The following is a 25,749-nucleotide window of genomic DNA, read 5'->3' as shown; positions in this document are numbered from 1 at the left end:
TTGCAATTTGCTTTAACAGACCTTAAATCTTGACATAATTATTCACCAGAAATGAAAAGTGGGAGGTGTTTTAACTATATTTTTCTGCTTCCCTTTTGGTTCGTGTAAACTGCTCTCTACGCAGAGGCAGTGAATGCAGAATTTTCCTGAAGGTCTGCGTGTCCTCCCCCCCACCCCGCGCACCCCGCCCTTTGGGTGGTACTAGGAATTGAACTTACAGGCGCTCAACAGCTGGGCCAAATCCCAGGACTTCCCCCCCCCCATCTTTGTTTTGAGACAGGGTCCCGCTAAATTGCTGAGGCTGGCCTCGAACCTGCTTCCGTCTCCCGAATCGCTGAAATGATAAGCGAACGCCGCGGTGCCCAGCAAGGTCAGCGTTGAATTAATTGCCTTACTCCGGCTACTATAGCATTACAACTCTTGGGATATACGGCATCGATTCTACTATTAAATTGCCTGGAGCATGCCAGCACGTCAGACTCCGCGTTCCAGCGACCGCCTCAGTCACTGGATAGAGTGGGAGGCTCGTTTTGCAGTTTACTATCTGTGAGAGGCAGCCGGAGGCGCGGGACCTACGGAGGACTGGATTGGGTCTGGTCCCTGTCTATCACTGGAAAACTCTTTGCGGCGACTGTTTTGCAGTAAGATTTGGGAGCTGAGCCCCGCCTCTGGAAAGCAGGAGTGAAGGGGCGGTGCGCGGGAAATGCTCTTTGAATTTCTCTCCTCATTGGTAGGCTGCGGAATCAGTCATACCCTGTACTGCTTCTGTTGGCGGGAAGGCTCCAGGCAGGTAGTGTGGACACCGTGCTGTTCCCTCCCGGGCGCCTGACGTCCCAGACATTTGTTGTTGGGGTTTTGGTCTCATTAATTATTCATTAGGTACTTGAAAGGGCTGCAGCGATTGGTGGCTGCGAGGCCTGGTCGATTGTGTCTTAGCTAGAGATACGTGTCACTCTCTGCGCGCGGGAGAGGCTTCGCATAAATTATTCCGATAAGGTGGGGGCGGGGCCACGCATAGATTAGTCAAATGAGCCGGGGAGGGAGGGCAGCCGGCTGCGAATTAGCCTAAGTTATTAAAGATGGCGGCGGAGCGGAGTCGCTCCCCGATGGACTCGCCGGTGCCGGCCTCTATGTTTGCCCCGGAGCCCAGCTCCCCGGGGGCGGTCAGGGCCGCGGCGGCCGCCGCCCGCCTCCACAGCGGCTTCGAGTCGGACTGCAGCGAGGACGGCGAGGCGCTCAACGGTGAGCCGGAGCTGGACCTCACCAGCAAGGTAGGCCCGGGCGGCGGCGGCGGGCGCTGAGGGGACCCTGGAGGGCCGAGCCGTCTCCGAGGCGACGACGGGCAGCCGGCCGTCCAGTCGCGGGGCGGCAGGGACGCGGGGAGGGGCCGGAACCCGCCACCTGCCGGTCCCCGGGACGTGCGCGGGCCGGGGCCATTCCCGGTCCCTGGAAGCCGCCTCGGTTCCCCGGCTGCGCGGACCTGGCCTCCCGCGCTCGGGGCTCCCGCCGAGATCGCAGCCCGCGGCTCCGCCACGTGGAACGCGGTGCCCCGATGCCCCGACGCCTGAAGCGCTCTGCGCGACGCGGGTCCCCGTGCGGCGCCGCCAACCCCTCTTCTTGCACCTGTGAGGGGACCCCGAACCCAGGGTGGCCCCCTCCCCGGAACGTCCAGGACGCTGAGGGTCCAGGTGGCTCGGGCAGGGGGCGGGGTGCGCAGACAGGTAGCCCGAGGGGAGACAGGGGTGGCCCCCGCTCCCTTCCTGGTCTCGCTCCTTTGCTGGTCTCGGTGGAGGAAACAGAAAGTAGCCGCTCAGGCAGGGAGAGGAATATCCACTTTCGAGTCCACCCAAAACAAAATGGAAAGATGGGCATGACCCAGAATCTCGCCATCTGGGAGTGGATCCTCATCTTGTATGAGTGGAATAATGGAGGGCGTTTTAAATAGTGTTTTCTGAGTTGTTGAGAAGATAGGCAGGAATTAAGGGCTCACCATCTGCTTAGCATTGTGGAAAATAAAGTGTTAGATGTGACTGTTGTTTCTAAGGTGCTTAGCATCGCTAAAAGAATGCCAACTTGGGAATCAAACGGGGCTGGCTTCCCTTTCCTGCTCTGCCATTGGAAAGGCCCTGTGACCTTGGGAGAATTTCTTAACCTCTCCGTGTTGTGGCTACCTCATCTTAAGAAAGTACGGATACATTGCAAAAATTTAAAGTGTATGTTAAGATGTCTAGTATAGTGTTGGATCCATACTAGAGACTCAGTGATTGTGTCCCATAATTCCCTGTGCAGCTTAAATAGCAGCTGATGGAAGATAGAACACCAACACACTTCCTACTGGTTGTAGGATAGTTACAGTAGAGATTTTTATCAATCTTTGAAAATGTTTGTGACTTTGGCATAGCTTACAGTGACAAAAGTGCTTGAAACTTGGCCCTAAACTAGAGAGAACTTTCCCTTCAGCCCAAAGAAGCAATTTTTTCAACTGTTCCTTCTTCTCCTAGTCTCAGTTGAGCACTTGGAAACCAGCTAGTTTTTGTTTGTTACAGTAGTCCCCTATGGTATCTCTAATGCCATAATGAGGGTGGCCAAGCTCTGGGAGAGATAGAGAGAATGTATCAGGCAGTGTGACCCAGGTACCATTCAGGTTACGAATACAACCTCTGATGAGTCAACTCAGGAAGTTGTAAGATAGGCACCTGACTCAAAGTTGGACAAGTTGGGTGTCATTAGACAGTCAAGATGCTGAAGAAACCTAAAAACACAGTAGGAAGTTGCCAAGAAGATATTACCTTATTTCCTGACCAGCTTATTTAAAGTTCATGGTTAGGGAAGTGTCACTTCATTACTGAAGTAGCTGGGGAAAGTCTCATGATTTTGAAGTTGAAAAGCTATATGTATGTAAATATTGATGATATTGAAAAGAAAAAAACACAATGTGGAGGAGAAAAGGGTTGGGTTGAATAGATTTGAGTCCTGAAAAGATGACACTAGACATCTATTTCATTACTACAATTGACTATGAAGATTTAAGGCTCTAAGAGTTTACAAAGGGAGAAACAATTAGTGAAGAGTGGTGGCTGAGTTTCCTGCAAGTTTTTTTTTTTTTTAGAAATGACCAAGTGGAGAAAACTTTGTTATGACCATTTATTGAGCTGTGAACTAGATGCTTTACATGTTATTATATTTGGACTTTACAGTGGTCTTAAGATACAAGGTAGTATTATTTCTATTTTACAGATTGAAAAAACTGAGATTCAGAGAGGTTAAATCCTTTGTCCAAGGTCACACAGGAATGGTTTCAGAATGAAGTCTGACATGTCTATTGATGAATGGTGTCCCCAAATAAGAGTTGATACTTTAATGTTACTGACAGAAATTTGCACAGTGGTGGTGCTGATACTCACCTTAGTGTTGGGGGTGTTCTGTTGATGAAAATGAGTATTGTAAGCAATTTTCACTGTTGTTTCCCAAATAATCAAGATATCTAAGATACGACAAGGTGGACAGAATTATTTTGCCATTTTGGGAGTCATTGGCCTCTGGGTGGAGGGCATGGCAGTATGAGATCTCTGTCCTTGATTTCCGGATGCAAACTGCAGGTAGGAGGCTGGCATCTAGGTGTAGAGCACTGTATCCAGGATGGGCCTGGATACATTATTAAGGGACCCAACTCTCGGTTGGGTCCTGCCACTCCTGGGGAGCAGCAGGAGGCGGGTGCCATGCCCTCTGTACAGTTTCTGATGATTCCGAGCTGTGGCTCAGAGTCATTGTAGTACATCATCTGGGTCATATAATGCTATCCGAGGAGACAGGGCATGTGGGGAGTGTGTAGCTATTTTCGATTAGGATACTGTGGGGTTCAGTCAGGGTCTTTGGTTAGGCTGTTTGTCGATTGGCTTTGGTTGTGGTGCTCTCTAGCAAGTGTGGTCCTAAGGCTGTTGGTTTCTCTTCTAGCTGGTTCTAGTGAGCCCTACATCAGAGCAGTATGACAGCCTACTTCGGCAGATGTGGGAGAGGATGGACGAGGGATGCGGAGAGACCATATATGTCATTGGGCAGGGATCAGGTGAGCAGTTTTCCTTTCATTTATTTTCAACAATTATTTAGAGCACATTTTCCCTCTTTGTTAACTGCTCATGTGTCTTGGTTGCATTGATGCTTTAGTAGCTGCAAAACTATTAGGAGGGTAATTCCCACTTTAGTGGTCACATCGTACTTGGCTCTAAAGATTCCCTTTCCAAGCGTTCTACAGATGCTTCCTTTGTACCTCAGTACTCCCACTTGCATAAGAGAAAATGAAACACAAAGCAAGGAAACTTCTGGTCTAAGGTAGTGGAGCAAGTCATGGTTAGGTTAGAATTAAGCCTGTCCGGGGCAGCATCTGATCTTCCCCCTCCAAACCCTGTATGTGGATCGCATTGCTATCCATTTCCTGCTAAGCTGAGAACCTCTGTGATTCTTCTTGATGTCAGTGAGGAAATGCCCAATATTTTCTGCCTTGGCCTAGAACACTGACCATTCAGTTTTGATAGCTATAATAACATAGGTCCCTTCTCTCCCCACTAGATCCTGTCAGACAGTAAACTTGTGATTCATTCTGGTTATTGTCCTTCAACGTGCTTATTCATTGAAACGAGGTCTCTGTTTTGGAGGAAGTCAGCCCCCATTATAGAATTCCAGATTGTATTGTGGGTTTTTATTTTCCTGGTCACTCCCAGTTTATACCCTCAATACAAGGCCTTCTTACCTTCATCTTTACTATGACATCTTTCCTGAAATGACAGCTGCTGTTGTTGAGGATTATGAATTCAACCTGTACCAGCACTTGTCTCTGTTATCTGCAGGATGCCCAGAATGGGCCTGGATACATTATTAAGGGAACAGTTCCCTTGACTCAATGTAGGCTTTTAAAGGCAGGTGATAATTTTTTTTATAGTCTGAGTTTAAGATTGAGATCTCAAAATCATTCTTTAACTATTTGACATATCTACCAAATATCTTCTAAGGCTTGATACTGTTACAAAACTCTTTTGGATACTTAAAATCTGTTCCCTGGGTTGGGGATGTAGCTCAGTGCTAGAGTGCTTGCTTAGCTTGTGCAAGTACCTGGGCTTGATCCCCAGAACTGCAGAGGAAAAAAACCAAAAATCTTGTTCCTGCCCCAAGGAGCAAAGATGGTATGTACACAAATACCTTTGGTATAAAGCAGTGTTCTGAAATGCTACAAGAGTGACTAAAAGAAAAATTTGATCTCCAAATACTGCTGTGCCTTATTTTGAAACGTCTCTCCTATCTTTTCTTTCCTTTCCACTTTTTACTGCCACCTCCCCAGTTGTGGGTCTTATCACCTGAAAGGAGGCATGGTCAGAAAGATAGGCAACCGACAGGATGCATATCAAGAGATGGAGGGAGTTGGACAGCGTTGTCTAATTGTACGTAGGCAGCTGATCGTGCCAGGTTCAGAAAAGGCCATTTAACTTGGTGACTAAGAAATCATTGATAGCCTTTTGAAAGCTTGTCAGATGCACATCTGACCTGCTTCAGTAAGATGAACTACTCAAAGATCACTTCATGCTTATGAAATTTTAGAAACCACACAAAGGTCAATTTGACAAGTGTTGGGATTGGTCTTCAAAGACCTAGATTCTTAAGACCCCCTCTTTCCTCTTGTCCTTTAATGTGGACTCTGAATTTCACCAGGCCTTGACAGTTCACAACTAAGTAACCCTTCCATGGCAAAGCGTGAGAAGATGTCAAACAATCATCAGCCCGAGCATCATCCTTGCATGGATCAATTGGATGCTATTAGATTCATAGTGACTCCTTCCTGCTGGAATTCTTTAGAGGCAGAAGGAGTTAGAACTAGTTAAACAAGTTGAACATTAGAGGACTAAGCCAGATGCATGGCCTCCAGGTGTCGGTCGGCTTCATCATTTCTTCTTGGGTGTCCTAGGTGCTTCACCTGTTTATCACATCCGTCATCTGTTAAGTGGGGGTAATGACACCTTCCCTACCCAACCTCCAAGAAATTTTGTATGGATAGATTAGACATTAAAAAATTCTAATGAAGCTGGGCGTGGGTGACGCCTGTAATCCTAACCACTCAGGAGGCCAAGGCACAGGATTGCAAGTTCAAGGCCAGCCTTGGCAATTTAGCAAGACCTTGTGTCAAAATTTAAAAAGGGCTAGGTGGGGTGGCATTCACCTGTAATCCCAATGACTTGGGAGGCTGAGACAGGAGAATCATGAGTTCAAAGCCAGCATTACCAATGACGAGCCGCTAAGTAACTCAGTAAGACCCTGTCTCTAAATAAAATACAGAATAGGGCTGGGGATGTGGCTCAGTGGTAGAGATTCCCCTGGGTTCAATCCAGTACATACCCGCAAAGAAAGAAAAAATTTCTAATCGAGTCTGGGTTCTCTTAAAATATGAATAATAATTTTCCTTCTCTTAAAATATGAATAATAATAAAACCTATCACGTGGTGAAATAGTGAGGATTAAATGAGAATAATTATTAGTAGTAATATTTTCAAGATCCTATGCTATTGATTGACTATGAGATTTCTTTCAAAAACAAATTTGTGGAGCAGGCTTGTAGCTCAGTGGTAGAGAACTCTTCTAGCTTGTGCAAGGCCCTAGGTTCGATTGGCATTGCAAGAAACAAACAAAAAAAAAACTTATTTGCTTATCAGATACTAAGTCTGACAAAAGAGCCTTGTGCTGTATTGAGAATACAAGGGATATAGACGTGTTGTAGGTGTTCGTGGGGAGTCTGGAAAGGCCACACAGAGGAGCTGCCCCTTGAGAATGAGCAGGAATTGTCCAGGTAAAGGGAAGAGTGACAAGTGGGCAAAGGCACCACATGCCCTGAGGCCTGGAGGCACCAGAGACCACTGTTCAGTGGACCAGAAATAATCTAGTGAGGTCGGAATCGATGGTGTGAGGTCAGGAGGGGAGGCCACACAGGTAGGCAGGGCCCAGTCCTGAGGATTCTTGAATGCCATGCTGTAGAGGTTACTCTCCCAAAAGTCTGGAAAGCACTGCAGCACATTGTGCAGAAGAATGCTTATAGGAAAGGTCAATAAGCTGGCAGGACAGAAATCTGATTAGGGTCGGGCATGACTGAATAAGTGGCCTTTAGTAATTGGTCCTCTGTGGCTCTTCTCCTTGGCCTTTGTCTCCACTCCCGGGTGGGGAATGTGATGCATGCTGGAGAGTAGTAATGTGACCTACTGAAAGCCCTGATGGACAAGGTGACATTGGTGGTGGTTCCTGGTATAAAGCAGGACCTGAAAGCACTACTATTAATTATATGGAGGCAAGGAAAGCTGGATAGAATTGGAGTCCAGTGAGAATGGCAGAGTTCAGCAGCCTCCCCTTAGTAACACTTGCTCCAAGCCCTTCTCTAACCCAGAAGGGGTTCTGGGCTCACTTGCCCATGCATTTAGAAACTCTTTGTCACAGCTGTGCTCTCTTGGTTTATTCATTTTACATTTTACAGACATTTGAAGACTTGACAAATGTTTGTAAAATGTAAAATGAATACCGCTTGTGGGGCATCAGAGAATGGTTGAGATGTGATCCCCATCCTTAAGATGCATGGGGAGGGGAAGGTGTGTCTTAAGACAGCACTGCACAGGGCAAATGCTATAGAGAAGACAGCTGTTTGTGGGGCCTCTGAGTAGACTGGTTCAAATCTTGCAGAAGGAGGTGTACTAATTTAACTGTCTGGGAAAGAAAATCCACAAGCAAAGACATAGAGCTGGACACACGGGGACCCATGAGAACTGGTGACTGGGCCACTTGCACTGGGACAGAGCTTGCAGGGTAGACAGAGGAGGGGGTATAAAATAAGTTGGGGAGGCTCTTAGGGAATTAGGATGAAATGCTGCTGGGTCTGGAAAGCCAGAGATTTAAATCTGGAAGTGACAATCTCAGAGCTGTGGTTTATTTAGCTTAAATGTGTGGGTCTATGCAGGATGGACGGAAGGAATAGAGTCCCAATTTGCTAAGATCAGTTGGAGTGTATTGTGGTGATTTGGGTAAAATAAGGGCTGGAATCAGGCTGGTGGCAGTGGATTGGCCAAAGGGTAAGCAGAGGATGAAAGGCAAGATAAAGAACTTGGATCAATTGGCCTGGACCGATGAGTGTTAAACTTGGCTGACTGGAAGGATGATATTGTCATCATTAGAACAGGGAAAGCGGGGGTGGGGGATGGGGTGGGGGGGTGATGTTACAGCCTGTAATCCCAGCAACTCGGGAGGCTGAGGCAGGAGGATCACAAGTTCAAGGACAGCCTCAGCCACTTAACAACTTAGTGAGACCATGTCTCAAAATTTACAAAAATTTAAAAAGGACTGGCAGTGTAGTTTACTGGTTAAAACATTCTTGGGTTCAATCCCAGTAGCAAAAAAAGAAGAAAAAAGGAGCAAAAATACTTACTTCCTGGGTCTATAGTGAAGACCCCGAGCTTTATGAATGCTGATTATTTTATTGTTATTTTTTAAAGTGTGATATTTGGGCTGGGGTTGTAGCCAGTAATAGAGCACTGGCCTAGCATGTATGAGACACCTGGTTCAATTCTCAGCACCACATTAAAATAAAGATATTGTGTCCATCTAAAACTAAAAATATTAAATAAATAAATAATAAAATATGATATTTGCCAGGTATAGTGAGTGGCATATGCCTGTAATTCTTGGGAGGCTAATGCAAGAAGATTGCAAGTTTGAAGCCAACCTGGGCAATTTAGTGAGACCTTATCCTCAAAATGAAAGAGCTGTGGATGTAGTTCAGTGGTAGGCCATCCTGGGTTGAAGCCTCAGTCCTGCAAATAAATAAATAAAAAAGGAGGGTAGCTGGAGCTTGAGTTTGGACTTCAGACTTCTAGGAGTTATCTTCCAGACCATTGGAAATGCAGTATGGAGCTCAGGGAAGCAGCAGTGCTAGAAATGAGTGTTTCAAAGTGATAACTGAAGCCATAGAATGAGAAAAGACTGACATTCAGGGGACGGGAGCAGGGGAGAAAGGGTAGGGAGGACATCAAGAGAGGTCAGGGGATTGGCAGGCAGGGAAAGAGGGACATCCTTCCAGAAGGACAGGCAGTGAGTGCTCTAGGTGTCAAGAGAAGGGCATGGGGTATTGAAGAGCTGGAAAGCCATTGAAGACATTTGAAAACTGCAGTTCTTCAGGAAGGGTTGATTCAGAGAAAGTGGGGACAGTCTGCAAGGGTTGACTACTATTTTCAGCTGTTTGGTGGTCAAAGGAAGAACAGGAGATGGACAAGGGTAAGGGAAACGGGTGATTTTCCTTTTCTTAGTTTAGGGGTCAGAAGCTAGTTTGTAGGGGACAAGGGCACAGGGTGGAGAAGGGAAGGAGACAGGAGCATGCTTGGTGCAGCAAGGGTTTTTTTCAGTGGTGAAAGAGAAGCTGCCCTACTGGAGGGTTCTTAGCCATGCAACACTTGATGTGTTGGCTCTGCCCTCCCTCCTGACCAACTGAGGCAGCGATGGTGGGAATTAAAATCAACTACAGCTGTTGTCACATAGGTGCTCAGTGACAAGTGGTTGATTTGGCCAATCCCTGCTATCTGCCTCCCTTCCTCTCCCTCCCCTGTCTGTTCCAGCTGTTTGCCACACATTAGCTCAGTTAAAAATCTATATCTACAGCGATCCCCAAATCTCTCCTGTTTCCCCATCTTCCTGTCCTCATCACTTGCCTTGATTGTTAGAATTTCTTCCTTACTATGCTCCCCTTTCTGGACCCTCACTTGCTGCCCAGGAGATCTTCTAACCTACCTTGATCTGATCATGTTACTCCCCTGCCTGACCCCCAGGTTCCCTGTGATCTCGTACAAAAGTTATTTTGTGGACGTCTGCTGTATCAGCTTCTTCCTCTCATGTGTTCTGCCATCCTGTGTCCCTGTCCTGTTCCCTAACATGTAGCAACTTCCTGGTCCCTGAGTGTACCATGACATACCATGCTCCATGCTTTGTTCCTCTGGTAGAACATCCTTCCTCTTTTCTGTGTGGGCTCATTTCCCAGCCTTGGAGACCCAGCTTGGGGTTGGCACCTGCAGAGCTGCCCTCTGCTTCCTAGGCTAGGCTTGACTTCCCTCTGTCCAGCTCTTCAGCACAGCACTGAAGTATCTTGCCATTAATTAATTTCCTGTCTGTTTCTCCTACAGGCCTGTGAGCTCACTAAGGGCACATGTATTCCCAGCACCCAGCAGGAGGCTTGGCATAAATCCTAGGAGAGTCTCAGTGATTGTCTTGAATGAGTTACCTACTGCTCTGCTTGGTGGGAGAGCCCTGGGCACTGTCACACCTTAACTCTTTGTGTGCCTGAGTTTTCTCTGGGGTAGGGTACGTGTCCTCCCAGTGCCTGGCGGGGCCTTTGTTAGGTGTGCTAGACTGGCTAGCTGGTTAGCAGGCTGCTTGGTCAGGACTCCCTCTCCTGCTGATGTCTGGGCTCTTGTCTCCAGATGGGTCTGAGTATGGGCTGAGTGAAGCTGACATGGAGGCCTCCTACGCCACTGTGAAGAGCATGGCGGAACAGATAGAAGCTGATGTCATCCTCCTGCGGGAGCGTCAGGAAGCTGGTGGCCGTGTGCGTGATTATCTGGTCCGAAAACGAGTAGGAGACAATGACTTCCTGGAGGTCAGGTGAGGAGGCCTCAATACAGTGCAGAGGTCCACCCTGCAAGACCTTGGGGGCTAGGACTTTGCAGAGAACAGTGATGGAGCCTGGGACACTTGATGTGTTGGCTCTGCCCATTCCCTCCTGTCCTTTCCTGAGGCAAGGAAAGAATGCCCAGGGTCATGAGAGCTCTACCTGATTTCTGTACTTCCCATCCCTAAATATTTCCATATGGGGAGAGTGGGCGGGGCCCAGCCATGCCTCCTGTAGCTGCTCCGTCAGTCTGAGATGCTAGAAGCCCAAGTTGCAGGAGAGCATTTTGTGCCTCTGGTAGCTTTGGGGCTCTTCCCAGTGGTAGAAGTTTGGGGAAATAGCTGTTGAGGGAGCCCAGGACCTTCTGGCAACTTTCTACTCCCTGAATATAGCTCATGCCTATCCAGGAACAGGAAAAGCTCTGAGCCCAAGGGGCATGGGGCAAGTCTGGTCTCAGGGATCAAGTTTCTGGGCTCTGAGTTTTCTCTTCACTGATTCTCACATGCTGTGTGGGTTTGTGTACACAGGGTAGCAGTCGTGGGCAACGTGGATGCCGGTAAAAGCACGCTCCTGGGGGTCCTGACACATGGGGAACTGGACAATGGCCGTGGCTTTGCCCGCCAGAAGCTTTTCCGCCACAAACATGAGATTGAATCTGGTCGCACCAGCAGTGTGGGCAATGACATTCTGGGTTTTGACAGTGAAGGCAATGTGGTGAACAAGCCTGACAGCCACGGTGGCAGCCTGGAGTGGACAAAGATCTGTGAGAAATCCACTAAGGTGATCACCTTCATTGACTTGGCTGGCCATGAGAAGTACCTGAAGACCACTGTGTTTGGCATGACTGGCCACTTGCCTGACTTCTGCATGCTCATGGTAAGTGTGATGTGCTCAGGAGGGGCTTCTGGGGTGCTGGGGGTCATGTGCAAGAATTTAGAAGGCCTGTTGATTTGGGGCTCTGATGCTGGGTAAGGTTGGTAAGTTTGGCAAGCTCTATAGTCTTCTCAAGGGGTGGACCTTGATCTCCTCTATGTTAGATCAGGAGGGATCTTCTTGTTAAGAAATGGTGTCATTTGATGTCTCTTATTTTTTAGAGGGGCCTAGGGGTCTCCTGAGCTTTCTTGATTGCCTTCAGTAATGTTTTCTTCAGAGCATGGGATACTTTGAGTAGGTGTTCCGGGTGGCTCCCTCAGAGAGGGGAGGCTTAGGCAGGGTAGAGGGGAGTGCCTCACATGAGGAGGCAGAGCAGCAGCCGGGAGAGCCTAGAAGGGAGGAGTGTGTGCCTGACACTGTGCCCACCGCCCAGTGACAGGCTATCCTGGGCTCCCAGATAGCTTAGTGTGGCATGATTGATTTTTGAGCAACTCATTATGTAGATTCACTGAAAAGGAGAGGGAGAAGAGGGCCCCAAGTTGAATCTTATCACTGTGCTGTGTGTTTGACTCCTGAGCTTCCTCCCTGGATGGGGTGGAGGTGCTGAGGACTGCAACCTGTGCACAGCTTTGGTCTTCACAGAGGGAGTGGGAGGAATGCGTGTGAGCACATGAGCGAGCAAGGTTCCCTTTGGCAAGTCCTTCCAGAGTCCTTCCCCATTCCCAGTTCCTCAGCTGTGTGTGTTAATAAGTGTGGTAAACACAAGCATCTGCTCCTGGCAAGCTTGCTCAAGTTGCCCCACAAACACAGGTTCTCAGGCCAACTCCACAAACTGGAGAGGAGTAGAGAGGTGGAGCATGTTGTGTGAACACTAGTCGGCTCTGTGCCTGAGGTTCTTGGGATCTCAACGTGATTTCATCTCTCATTTCTTTGAACATTGCAAAGGACCATCACCAACTGTCTTGACTGGGTAAGAAAAGCTGCTAGAGGAAGAGATCCCAGTGGAAGATCCATAGAGCATATTTGAGGCAGCTGCTATTAAGGCGTGTATAAAAACCAGTTTAGAATAAGCATTGGAGCCAGGCATGGTGGTGAATGCCTGTAATCCCAGCTACACAGGAGTTTGAGGGAGGATTGCAAATTCTCAAGGCCAGCGGGGCCATATAGCAAGACCTTGACTCAAAAAATAGAAAGGGCTTGGGGTATAGAGCACCCCTAGGTTCAATGCCTACCCTCACACACACACACACACACACACACAAAAAAAAAATTACTAGGACTGGGATGTTACTCAGAGGTAAGTGCAAGACCCTGGGTTTGATGTCTAGCACCACAAAAAAAACCACATTTTTGTTTTTGTTTAAAAATTTTTTTTTTTTTTTTTTTAAAGAGAGAATTTTTGATATTTATTTTTTAGTTCTCGGCGGACACAACATCTTTGTTGGTATGTGGTGCTGAGGATCGAACCCGGGCCGCACGCATGCCAGGTGAGCGCGCTACTGCTTGAGCCACATCCCCAGCCTAAAAATTTTTTAAAAATAGCTTTTTTTGGGCTGGGGATGTGGCTCAAGCGGTAGCGCGCTCGCCTGGCATGCGTGCGGCCCGGGTTCGATCCTCAGCACCACATACCAACAAAGATGTTGTGTCTGCCGAGAACTAAAAAATAAATATTAAAAATTCTCTCCGTCTCTCTCTCTCTCTCTCTCTCTCTCTCTCTCTCTCTCTCTCTCTCTCTCTCTCTCCTCTCACTCTCTCTAAAAAAAAAAAAAATAGCTTTTTTTAAAAATATATATATATATTCTATTAGGGGCTGGGGATGTGGCTCAAGCAGTAGCCCGCTCGCCTGGCCTGCAGGGGACACTGGGTTTGATCCTCAGCACCACATAAAAATAAAGATGTTGTGTCCACCGAAAACTAAAAAATAAATATTAAAAAATTCTCTCTCTCTCTCTTAAAAAAAATTCTATTAGTTGTTGATGGACCTTTACTTATTTATATGTGGTGCTGAGAATCGAACCCAGTGCCTCACACATGCTAGGCAAGAGCTTTACCACTGAGCCACAACCCTAGCCCCCCCCCTTTTTTTTTTTGAGAGAGAGAGAGAGAATTTTAATATTTATTTTTTAGTTTTCAGTGGACACAACATCTTTGTTTGTATGTGGTGCTGAGGATCAAACCCAGGCCGCACGCATGCCAGGGGAGCGCGCTACCGCTTAAGCCACATCCCCAGCCCCCTAGCCCCTCTTTTTAAAATTTTTGATGACTATGTAATAATTGTACAAATTTATGGAGGTATAGTAGTGTGGTGTTTCTTTTTATAGGGGGGCAGGTATCAGAGATTGAACTCAGGGATACTTGACCACTGAGCCACATCCCCAGCCCTATTTTTATTTAGAGACAGGGACTCACTGAGTTGCTTAGTACCTCGCTGTTGCTGAGGCTGGCTTTGAACTTGTGATTCTCCTGTCTCAGCCTCTTGAGCTGCTGGGATTATAGGCGTACGCCACCATGCCCGTCGTAGTATGGTTATTTCAATACATGTGTAAAATGTGTACCCATGAAATCAGGTAATTAGCATTTCCTTCTCCTTACCATTTCCTCCTCCTCTTTTGTGTGCTAAGGATTAAATGCAGGGCTTTGCAGAGGTGAGGCAAACATTCCACCCCTGAGCTGTATCCCCAGCCCTCATCATTTCTTTGGAGACTTCAACTTCCTCTTTTAATTCTTCATAAAATAAAAATAAGCTTTTCTAACTAAGCTACAGAAAGACAGTGGATGGAGTTATTTTCACCCCAGATGGAATGTTCATGTCTGGCTTTTAGGCCATGTTTCAAATATTAAAACTTCTATAGAGAACAGTGAAATACTTTATAACGGTTCAATGGCAATGGTTTCTTAGGGGAAAGAAAAACACTTAAAATATATCAATAATAGAGTGATAGAATACTTCCTAATCCAGCTTGAGAAGAACAAAGTCTGAGTTGGATTGCAAAGGGGATGGAACAATCAGGAAGAAGACTTGGAAGTGTCCTGATAAAGGGGAAAGGAACAGTCGGGCCCTGTGCAGCAGTGGGTGTCGACGTCCCCTCAAGTAGGGGTATTTTACCAGGGCCTGGTAGAGAGGACACCTGGGAGTGTGCAAAGCACCAAGCAGACACATCATGGCAGCTGCTCTCCTAATTTTGTTTCAGTGAGTAATACGTTCATGTGGTACAAAAGTTAAGGGCACCAAAATGCTTATGGTGACAAGTCTCCAGGCTGGAGGTGCAGCTCAGTGGCAGAGTGCTTGCCCAGTATGTTTGAGGCTGTGAGGGGATGGGAGGAGTCTCTTCCTCCTCTCTCCACTTTCCTACCAGAAGCAACCAGTGTTTCTAGTTCTTTTGTGAACTTGCCAGAGACACTTTATATTTATATCTGCAAATATGTATATATTCTCTCCCTCTAATTTCAAACATTGAGCAAAGTTGAAAGAGCTGTAAAATGAATATTATAAACCCATCATTTAGATTCATTAATAATTAATGTGATAGATACATATGGGTACATGTATTTTTTTTTTCCTTTTTTGACTTAATCATTTGAAAGTATCTTGAAGACAGTGACTCTTTACCCCAAATACTTGAGCATATAACTTATAAAAGTATGGGTAATCTACTGTTACTGTAACCAAGAAAAACAGAGGGCTGGAGATGTTAAGCCAGATCCAATTTGAGGACTGATAGCCTTCTTTGAGCCCCCGTGCCCACCCAGGGCATCTTCTGCCTTCCTTGTCCTGACAGTTTCTTTCTGCGTTGGGGCAGGTGGGCAGCAATGCTGGCATTGTGGGAATGACCAAGGAGCATCTGGGCTTGGCATTGGCACTCAATGTACCCGTCTTTGTAGTAGTCACCAAAATTGACATGTGTCCTGCCAACATCCTACAAGGTAAGTGAAGTCTCCTCCAGCTGGTGGTAGCCTCTCACCAACTGTACCTCTGCTACCAGGACTTCAGCCCAGAATCTTCTGTTTCCTTATATTGTGCTCAGACCTTAACCTGAATTTCTGTCAGCCCAGAACCTTTTGCTTATTCCTCCTCTATTTAGCTCTTGATCTGAGCACAGCCTAGATTTTTCCTCTCTTTGTCACTTTTGGTTCCAGTTGCAGAATTCTTTTTGTGTGTGTGTGTGTGTGGTGCTGGGGATTGAACCCATGGCCTTGTGCATGCGAGGCCAGCACTCTACCAACTAAGCTAAATCCCCAGCCCCAAATTCTTAAGGTCCCTAATCTGGCTCCTTTTTTCATAAGACCCTTGGCAGCAGGTATTGGGCTCTGCCATCAGTGCTGAATATATATGGAGGAATCTGAACAGAGGGCCTGGTGGCTTTTTACCATCAAAGTGTCCAACCAGGCTTGCAGGACGAGTTCTCTGTGCACCTTTTCCTCACATACAAATTTAGAAAGATAAGTAGACTCTGTCTTGTTAGAAAGCCTCTTAATAATGGTCTCTGCAGAATTCTGAATGACCAGGAGATCCTTTGGTCAGATGAGATTTTTATCTAGGAAGCAGAACATTCTGGGGAGAACATTGTCTTTCTTGGGGTTTCCTGAATCACTTGTCTGTGGGATGTGGATCTTCTAAGAGACTGGAGAAATCTGCCAGGTTTTAGACTTAGTCTAGAAGAGACTCCATCTGTGCCCTTTCTACTTAAGTAAAAATGTACCCACCCAAAGTTTTGATCCTTCTTTTTGCATCTTCAGGCATGTGGCACTTAACACTGGTTCATCTGTCTGTCTGTCTCCTTGCATCAGTAATGATGGACCTTTCTGCCCTGGAAGCCTGGCCAAAGAGATGGGTATATCCCTTAATTTTGTTCCATTTTATTCTTTAAGAAACCCTGAAGCTATTGCAGCGCCTGCTGAAGTCACCAGGCTGCCGGAAGATCCCTGTGCTAGTGCAGAGCAAGGATGACGTGATTGTTACTGCCTCCAACTTCAGCTCTGAGAGGTAATGGGTGGGGAGTGTGTGTGTCTGCAGGGCCATGGGGAGCAGCAGGCCTGAAATGGCAGTCTGTCCAGGCATAAGGTCTCATGGACACTTGTTATTCAGAGATGGGAGGAAACAGAAGGTTGCTGTATAGCTCCCATGGCCAGTGTGGCTCAGATTCTGAAATGTTGGCCTCAATTAGGTTGAAATCCCAGCTGAGACTTCATTGTTCTTAGCTGTGAAATGGGAACAATATTAGCTTCCTCACAGAACTCTTTTGAGTGTTGGAAGTGATGTACATGTAAGGCACTTAGCTCTGGGTCTGGCTTGGTGTATGATAGATATACAACCATTTTTATGATTGTTTTGTATCTTATTTTTTGATTATTTATTTATTTTTGCAATACTGGGGATTAGACCCAGTGTTACTCTACCTCTGAGCTATATCCTACCCCTTTTATTTTTTATTTGAGATGGGATCTTACCAGATTGCCACAGCTAGCCTCAAACTTGTGATCCTCCTGCCTTAGCCTCCCAAGTCTCTAGAATTACAGCTCCAGCCCTCCCCTTTTGATGTGGGGTACCAGGGGCTGAACTAAGGGGCACTCGACCACTGAGCCACATCCTCAGCCCTATTTTATAATTTACTTACAGACAGGGTCTCACTGAGTTGCCTAGTGCCTCGCTTTTTGCTAAGGCTGGCTTTGAACTTACAATCTTATCTCAGCTTCCTGAGCCACTGGGATTACAGGCATACGCCACTGCCTCCAGTGTTCCAGCTCTTTTTTAAAAAATTTTATTTTGAGACAGGTTCTCAATAAGTTGCCCAGGCTGGCCTTGAATTTGTTAGCCTCCTGCCTCAGCATCCTGAGGAGTTGGGATTACGCCTGCCCACCATGCCCAGCTTTCTTTTTTATACTGTTTCTCAAAAGCTTTCTAATCACAGATTGGTTTTTGGCAATTCCTCCTTAATGTATCCTTTCATTCCATAAATATTTTTTGGAGCCAGGCACAGTGGTACACATGCCTTTAATCCCATCTACTCGGGAAGCTGAGGTAGGTGGGTCTTAAGCAGCTTAGTAAGAATCTGTTCAAAATAAAAAAAGGGCTGGGGACATAGCTCAATGGTACGGGGCCCCTTGGATTTGATCCCCAGTGCCACAGGGCAAAAAAACAAAACCCTATTTATTAGATGTTTGTTCTCAGGCTCTTCATCCAGACATTAAGGATTCAGAGATGGTTGAGCGTGATCCTCAAGGCGTTCAGCTTCTTGGTTGGAGATACTTTCTTGGTAACAGTGAACTTGGTTAACTCAGTCCAGAGCCTTGGGCCTTCTTGGGAGCTGTCTGTCTCCTGGCTTGGTGTATATAAAGGACCTTGAGCAGCCCGGGTTTTTTCCTTTTCTTCCAGCCTGGTGCTGTCTTCAGTGTCACCAGTTGGCCAGTAGAGGGGGCACGTTTCAGGGAACCCAGCTCCACCCCATTCATTTTGTTTTTTTCTAGTCTGTGTAGACACTATTGCAGGAGCTTTGGGGAATATGTAATTTATGATCTCAGGGAGCTTAATTTTCCCTGAATAGGAGATAGCAGCCATTTAGATGACTACGATGGGAAATCAGATGTCATCATGAATGACAGACACCAAAAGCTCTCTCAGAGCCTCGGGAAGTTGAAGAGTGTCTGTCCAGGAAGGGTTACAAGGAGGAAGTGGTATTTGAAATGAACTCTGGAGGATGTGAAGAGTCTGGTAAATTGATAAGAGGGCAGGAACTCGGGAAGGAGGGTCAGAGTGAGCACATCTGTGGGACCAGGAAGCAGCCAGCTTTAGAAGAAGGGATGGTCCTATGGTCTGGCTGTAATATAGGATCCTGGGTGAAGTGAATCTGCAGAGGTGGCAACAAGCCTGAGCATGAAGGGCTGTGAGTGCTGGGAGAAGGTGCTTGGCTGTGTCCCCTGATGAGGGTTAGGGATTTTAAGCAAGCACATATGCTGGAGGAAGAAGAGGCAGGTGTGAGGTTCCAACATGGGCCAGCAGTGGGCAGGAGGGGATAGGTTTCAGAGACAAAATAAACCAGAAAAGGCCTTGGGGCAGCAGGGGCTAGGAGTTACTAGACTGAGGGTAGAAGGGTTGAGCCTCTGGAGGCAGATGAGGCAGAGGTGGCCATTAGTCGGCAAGGCAGGAGCTGCCACCTGAGCTCTTTGTCCCTTCTTTCTTCTCCTCTCCGTCCACTTAGGATGTGCCCGATATTCCAGATCTCCAACGTTACAGGTGAGAACCTGGATCTCCTGAAGATGTTCCTCAACCTCCTGTCCCCTCGAACCAGCTACAGGGAGGAGGAGCCTGCTGAGTTCCAGATTGATGACACATACTCTGTTCCGGTGAGCGGCCTCAGGTGGACTGGGCAGGAGGGTGGCTGGTGGGCATTTCCTCCAGGGGCATCAGGGAATGGTTTGATGGGGATGAACTCACTAAGCTGGGTCTTTCCTTGGCAGGGTGTGGGGACAGTGGTGTCAGGGACAACACTGAGGGGTCTGATTAAGCTGAATGACACGCTGTTGCTGGGCCCAGATCCCCTGGGCAACTTCCTCTCCATTGCGGTCAAGTCGATTCATCGCAAGCGCATGCCTGTCAAGGAGGTGCGGGGGGGCCAGACAGCCTCCTTTGCACTGAAGAAGGTGAGTGTGGGTAGTTCCAAAATCTCCCCATGGGCTGTGTCACAGATAAGCCAGGTGCTTACCTTCCATTTCTGGTCCTCTGTCTGCTCTGCAAGGTGGGGATTACCAACCTTATTTTCATAGATGAAGAAACTGAGGCTCAGACCCCAATGACTTGCCCAAGACACAAAACCAGTAAAATCCAGAACCAGGACTTGATCCCAGGTCTGCCTGCCTCTTGGTCCTCCTGGTGCCTGAGCAGGTGCCGCAAGCTAATGATGCAGTCAGACAGGAGCGTCCCTAGGCCAGAACCTCTTCCCCTTTGGTGTTCTGACTCCTGGGATTTGGAGTGCCTGCCAGCTCTGGGGTCACCTACTTTTCCCACCAATCAAATTAACCAGAAAGATTGGCCCTTTGCCTTTTCTCTCCAGTGGTCAAGTCATGCTCACTCTCTTCCTTTCACCTAAGTGCTCGCCTGCCCTTTCTCCTCGCCTTCCTCCCAGGCCGCTAACTGAAATCTCGGCTCCTGCATGGAGCCTTTCTTGACCCGACAGAACGATGCTTAGCTTCCCATATGGCAGTAATATGTGCTGTCCCCCCAGAAGGTGATGATGGGCAGGGCTGGGTGGGTGATTCTATACTTAGACTCCTGATTCTCTAAGACTGGGGACTAGAACCTAAGCCCCCATCATCCCTAAGATCTGCGGTTCTTCCTTTCTTTCAGATCAAGCGCTCATCCATCCGGAAGGGCATGGTGATGGTTTCCCCACGCTTGAATCCCCAAGCCTCCTGGGAATTTGAGGCCGAGATTCTTGTACTCCACCATCCTACTACGATTAGCCCACGCTACCAGGCCATGGGTAGGTGTCTAATGCTCTGCCAGCCTCGGAGGCCCCACTCCAGCTCCCCACAAGGGGTGTTCTGCTGACCCAGGCCCCATTATTCCAGCTCTGACAGGTTTCCATTCTGTCCTAAGAAGCCATTCCCTTAGTCCTACCTTTGAGCCACCTACCTCATTTATCAGGTTCTGCAGAGGCTCACTGAAGTCCCCTCCATTTGGACTTGGGGGCTTCCAGACCTGTCTGTGAGGACCTTATGTTCCTCCCTAAATGCATGACTGCTGAGTGCTGCTCCTGTGCCCAGTGGTGTTGCTGAGGTGCTAGGACCACAGAGGCACCAGCGAGGGCCCATCCCTCCAGGCGCTCACAGTCGTAGAATCCCAGGAGCTTGGGGCCCCTGGCTGTGCGGGCCTAGGTGGGGCAGGTGGTCTAACCACAGGGAAGGTGAGAAGAGTGTGGGTGAGGGAAGCGGAGTTGACCTCCAGCCTGCCCTGGTGCACTCAGCTTCCAGGCATCCGATGCCCTTGACTCAGCCCCACCCTGCATGCTGAACTCAGGTGTGTCTCATGCCTTGCTTACTGCCTCCCTGTCCTGAGGCCCCAGGGTGCCTCCAACCTGTCCTGACCTCCTGGCTCCCTTGGCAGTGCACTGTGGGAGCATCAGGCAGACAGCCACCATACTGAGCATGGACAAGGACTGCCTGCGCACTGGGGACAAAGCCACTGTCCACTTCCGCTTCATTAAGACTCCTGAGTACCTACACATAGACCAGCGGCTGGTGTTCCGGGAAGGCCGTACCAAGGCCGTGGGCACCATCACCAAGGTACGCCTGAGGCAGACCTGGCCTGCCACTCCAGCTTAGTGATCATGAGCACCACAAGATCCTTTTTTTTTTTTTTTTTTGGACACAATACTTTTGTTTTTACTTATTTATTTTTATATGGTGCTGAGGATCAAACCCAGGGCCTCGCACGTACTAGGTGAGCGTTCTACAGCTGATTCACAGCCCCAGCCCCCACAAGATCCTTTTAAGAACCCTGGGGGTGCCCAGGGTTCTTGCTCCCATAGGAGGTGTCCCTGGCTTCCCATCCCAGGCTTTGGTGATGACATTGGAGAAGAGGAGCTGGCCTTGGGGCATGATGTTCTCCTGTGGGCAGCAGTGGGCAGAGTATCTCTTGGCCTGGTTGGGGCTATACATGAGGGACAAGGGCAGCAAGTCCTATTGGAGTGAGTGCTGAACAGCTCAGGGTACATGGGTGTGCAGTCCCTTGGGGCAGGAGCTGTTCGTGTGTCTCAGAGCCCACCTTTTGCCCTCTGCAGACCTTACCCATGGCCATGGACATTTGATGAAGAGTTTGACCCCTGTTTATTCAGAGGAAGAAGTGGTCTCCACAAATCCAAGATCTTGGAATCAGCCACAGACTAGCCCTTCCTCCCAAATGGCCTTCCTCAGGCCCTCCATGGGGACTTTGGGGCTTCTTTTCCTTAAAGGCCTGCTTGCCTCTGGGGCTATCTGAGAGTTTGGCAGAGACTACAGCATACACGTAGTACTCTCTGGGACTTAGTAGGCGTCTTCCCTGCTATTTTTGAGATTGAACTTGGCCACAGGGGAAGCTTCTGTGTCAGGATGGTAGCTTTTACGATTTCTGATACGCTGCAAATATTTCCAGCTGATAAGGAATCCACTTGGCCTCTTTGGGAGGCTTGAAGTTAAAACTTGGCCCAGAGCAGACTGACCAGGCTAGATTCCAGCCAAGGAGCTGATTGAGTACAAGGTGGCAAAGAGGTTCAGGAAGTTCTCTGCAGGAATGACAGCTGGACTGGGAGCTTTCTGGGTGCACAGAGGCAGGAGATGACGTGACAGTCCTGAGGTCATAGTAGTCTGTAGTAGAATAAGGATGGGAAGATCTGTCGACTCCACCTCCTGGCGTGGTCCTTCTATCATCTGCCTTGTTTGGGACCAGCCAAGCTAGCCAAGCCATGAGAAGTCCCTTAGAATGGAGCAGGGACAGGGACATGGGGCAGGCTGCTAAACTTATGCTGCCCTTCAGCTCTGGCCTCACCCTCATTCCCACGTCTCTCACAGCTCCTCCAGACCACCAACAACTCGCCAATGAACTCCAAGCCCCAGCAGATTAAAATGCAGTCAACAAAAAAAGGACCTCTGACCAAACGAGAAGAAGGGGGCCCATCTGGTGGGCTGGCAGTAGGGGCAGCCCTGCCTGGAGATGAGGCTTCCTCTCTAGCCATGGGGCAGCCAGCCGCAGCCAGCAGTCTCCAGCCACAGGTGAGCGGGCCTCTTGTGGCCTTGGGCAGGGTGGCAGGAGAGGGTGTGGCTGATTGGGTAGAGGGGGACCACAGGAGAGCCCATGCACGGAGAGGAGCACTTCCACAGCTCCTGGCATGTGGGTAACATCAAAGTTGTTTTCCAAACTGAGAGACATGGCTGGCCCACAGAAAGCCAATTTAATTGGTTCTGACTAGCATTTGGTTTTAATGAAATAGAGTGGACCGGGGGCAGGGTTTAGGTTCATTGTAAGAGTGAATATTACTTGTGTGGGTGATGTGTGTGTACAGCAGTCCAGCAAGTTTGAGGAATGCTGCCTTAGAGGTCCTCCTTTGTCCCTTGCCAGAGTGAGGGGAGGTGGCCTTGGATGTTCTGTGTAGCAGGTGCTGGCACCTGCTTGTGGCTGCCTCTTCAGAAGCTGTGTGTGCCGCCAGGACGGGCACCCTTGTGCACCTCTCTAGTGTCTTTCTCCTCTGACCGGCAGAGGAGGCTTCTCCTGGGTCTGTGTGCCCCCCATGCTTTCACACTCCCCGCTCCTCATTGAGCCTCTCTTATTCCTTCTTTTCTGTCCCTGTCCACCTGTCACCACCTCAGCAGTGGTAAATGTCCACTCGTGTTTGACTGTTTCTCTAAATAGCTCCATTTTACAGACAGGAGGTCCTGTGCATGGTCACCTCATAAACTCCTGGCTAGGCTGGGGCTAGGCTCCCTGGCCTGCCCACTGCCCCTCTGCTGCCCTGTTCCTGAGGGACCAGTGCTTCTCAAATTCTTCTTCTCTCTTTCAGCCCAAGCCCGGCAGTGGGGGTCGGCGACGAGGGGGCCAGCGCCACAAGGTGAAGTCCCAGGGGGCCTGTGTGACTCCTGCCAGCGGCTGTTGAATCTTCCCTGGCTCATTCCTACCACCCAGGGATTCTCACTCTCTGGCCACTGCTCACCAGCTGGGCACAGCAGCTCTGATCGCCACCCGCCCACCCCAGGCCCCAGCCAGAGCCTCCTCGCTGCCCACCCCTGTTTTCCAGGGGGTTGTAATTTATAAGCTGAGGAAGGCGGCCAGGCTTCCCGAGGACTGACCGTCTCCTGCCCCTCCCTGCCTCCTTCCTCACTCATGCGTCTTTTGTACATCTGGCCCTTAGTTTTTATTCTTTTTATTATATCTCTCAGTGATTGTGTGTGTGTGTGTGTGTGTGTGCGTGTGCGTGTGCGTGTGTGTGTTTTGCAGGAGTGAGGCCCACCAGGGCCCTGTCAGTCTCTCCCCTTTTCTCCTCCGTGGCTGGCCACCAGCCTCCAGGAGCTGGCTGCCCGACTAACCATCTGTCCCTCCATCCACGTGTCTGTCTTGGTGAGAGCCTCAGAGCCTTTAGGGGATGGCAGGAGCCACGGAGCCACCGCAGCCTCAGCTCACTGCTCCTCTGGGCACTGGCAGCCTCTCCACCAGACTGACCTCAGGGCAGGGGCTTCTGGGATTTGGTGTCTTCCATTGCCAGAGCAGGGCATCCTCAATCCTGGGGGTTTTAACAGGGAGAAAGTAGTGGTTTCCCTTTTCTGTCCGTCTTTTTCCCCTTAAGCCCTCAAACAGGTAATGACAAAAACTCTTCAGTCATACCTGTGACGTGTGGAAGGAATGGCGACTGGACTGTAGGACTCTCCCCTAACTCTGGCCCTTGCCGTGGATCCAAAGACCTGGTGGCTTCCCCTTGGAGACAATCCTGTGCTTGCCTGGGCTGGCCCGGCTGTTCCTGGCTTTTGCCAGTCTGCCCAGTCTGGAGGGTCTCTTGCCCACGAGCCACCTCCTGCTTGGACTTTGGCCTTTGGGCACTGGTACAAGGCTGGGTCTGGACCTGCTCAGGATCCTATTTTCTAGCGCCGCCTGTTGTTGGGGAAAGGGGCATTGCTGTAAGTGGGACTAGGACTGGAACTCCCCCTTCCCGCCGTGTCTACCCAGCAGGGCAGCTCCTGGAGCACAGCAGTGAAGGGCTTGAGCCCCAGGGTTTGAACCCCAGTTAGGGCACAGGGAGGGCGTGTGGGGCAGTGAGAAGGACTGTCAGGCTCAGCACAGAGCATTTAGCCCTTATGAAGCATTGGGAAGTAAGGCTGCCCAGACCAGACAGTGACATGGCCCCGTCCTGCCAGGACTGAGCTGTTCTATAGCCCTTCATTTAGGGTAAGAGGGACAAGGGGTCTTTTCTAGCCAGGGCAGACACCCGGTGGGCTAGGTCCTTCAGCCTTGCCTCTTTCCTGTCCCCAGCCCTCTCCTGTCCTTTCCTCCCTCCTAGCTGTTTCTAGTTACCACTGCCCCGTGGCCCTGGACTGACCAGACCAGCATTCACAATAAAAGTTTGTTCCAACTTGACAGTGTCCTGTTCCCTGTCTGGCCCTTGTGTGGAGATGCTGCCACAGGGACACTGTGGATCTGCCTGCTCCTCAGTGCCTGGTGGCAGCCCAGCAGGGCTGGCCACCAAGAACCCTGCTTCCCTCCAGGCAGGTGAGGCTCCTTAGCCAACTCTGTCACACGGGACGTTTCTACCCTTGTTTTGTTTCGTCATCTGCAAGCAGCAGATCTTGCATCAGGGGCTGTGGGTTGAGTGCATGCGTGAGGCCCGGCACCTTGGGCAGCTAGAGAGAAGCATGGCACTGGGGTGTCTGCTGAGTGGCCAGGACTGCCAGGTGGGTTCACATGCACATGGCCGTGGACATACACGGCTACCGTCTCTGAGGTAGGCATTGTTAGCTCTGGTTTCCTAGTTGAGGAAACAAGCTGGTGGGGGTGAGCACGGTGGATGTTGAGTACGGCCTGCACCAGCAACTGCCCTGCGGCTCTCCCCACTGGCTGCCTGGCTTGTCCTTGGGCTCTTGCCATCTCTGTGTGTTGCTGTTTCCCATCAGCTTTGCTGGCTCTGGCCTGGTGCCTTCTTGATGAGGCTCTGGGGTGGGCTGGGCAGGGCAGGGCTCTAGCCATGGCCAAACTTTTTTTAACCTCTTTGCCCCTATAAGCAGTGGTGGATGCCAAAGCCATTCTGTGTGCTCAGGAGCTCTAGCTATGACCCTGGCCCCTGCCTTCACTTGGGAGGGTGGCTCTGGTCCCCAGTCCCACACCTGCCAGCAGGGAGTTAACTGAATTCAGTGTTTACTGTCATTAACAGGTCTCTTCAGGTCTTAGCCTTCCCATGTGTCCCTTTGGAACAGAACACCAGCCCATTTGTAGTTGATGAAGAATAAAGTTGTTGATCCATTGATCTCAAATCAGTGGCCTGACCCTTCTGTACTTGAGCAGGTATTTGTGGGATCTTTACCAGGAGCAAGGTCCTAGGATGGCATGTGGATGGAGATGGCTAGATGACCACTTTGTAGATGGGTCCACCTGCCTACTGACACCCTAGAGGTGAAGCAGCAGGAGCCTATCCCAGCGGGATAGACAGGAAAGGCCTCTTCTGCATGACGGCTCCTGAAGCCATTTTTTT

At 49.2% G+C, this 25,749-nt stretch overlaps 1 protein-coding gene across 2 annotated transcripts; it reads left to right on the top strand.

Annotated features, from left to right (window-relative positions):
* The first annotated feature begins 1,079 nt into the window (after positions 1 to 1,079).
* On the top strand, positions 1,080 to 25,493 carry Gtpbp1 (GTP binding protein 1). Of its 2 annotated transcripts, XM_026411473.2 has the most exons (13): positions 1,090 to 1,271; positions 3,955 to 4,066; positions 10,488 to 10,668; positions 11,203 to 11,551; positions 15,349 to 15,472; positions 16,418 to 16,532; positions 18,745 to 18,889; positions 19,004 to 19,186; positions 19,890 to 20,025; positions 20,649 to 20,827; positions 22,091 to 22,291; positions 23,077 to 23,124; positions 24,645 to 25,493. In XM_026411473.2, the coding sequence occupies exons 1-13, from the start codon at positions 1,107 to 1,109 to the stop codon at positions 24,906 to 24,908; spliced, it is 2,202 nt and encodes a 733-aa protein (XP_026267258.2). In that variant the 5' UTR covers positions 1,090 to 1,106; the 3' UTR covers positions 24,909 to 25,493. The 2 variants fall into 2 exon arrangements, with proteins under 2 accessions (XP_026267259.2, XP_026267258.2); XM_026411474.2 differs by lacking the exon at positions 24,645 to 25,493 and having other exon boundaries at positions 1,080 to 1,271; positions 23,077 to 24,631.
* Positions 25,494 to 25,749: the final 256 nt, after the last annotated feature.

This window comes from Urocitellus parryii, chromosome 5 (assembly GCF_045843805.1).
Source record: "Urocitellus parryii isolate mUroPar1 chromosome 5, mUroPar1.hap1, whole genome shotgun sequence".
Lineage (NCBI taxonomy): Eukaryota > Metazoa > Chordata > Mammalia > Rodentia > Sciuridae > Urocitellus > Urocitellus parryii.
This window is presented reverse-complemented; position numbering and strand designations above follow the sequence as displayed.

What these genes read in the sequence shown, in the direction of transcription:
- Gtpbp1 (XM_026411473.2), top strand. Translation starts at nt 1,107, where the DNA reads ATGGACTCGCCGGTGCCGGCCTCTATGTTTGCCCCGGAGCCCAGCTCC. An exon ending in CCCACGCTACCAGGCCATGG is followed by an intron (nt 20,026 to 20,648) that starts GTAGGTGTCTAA and finishes CTCCCTTGGCAG; the next exon opens with TGCACTGTGGGAGCATCAGG. An exon ending in CCAGCAGTCTCCAGCCACAG is followed by an intron (nt 22,292 to 23,076) that starts GTGAGCGGGCCT and finishes TCTCTCTTTCAG; the next exon opens with CCCAAGCCCGGCAGTGGGGG.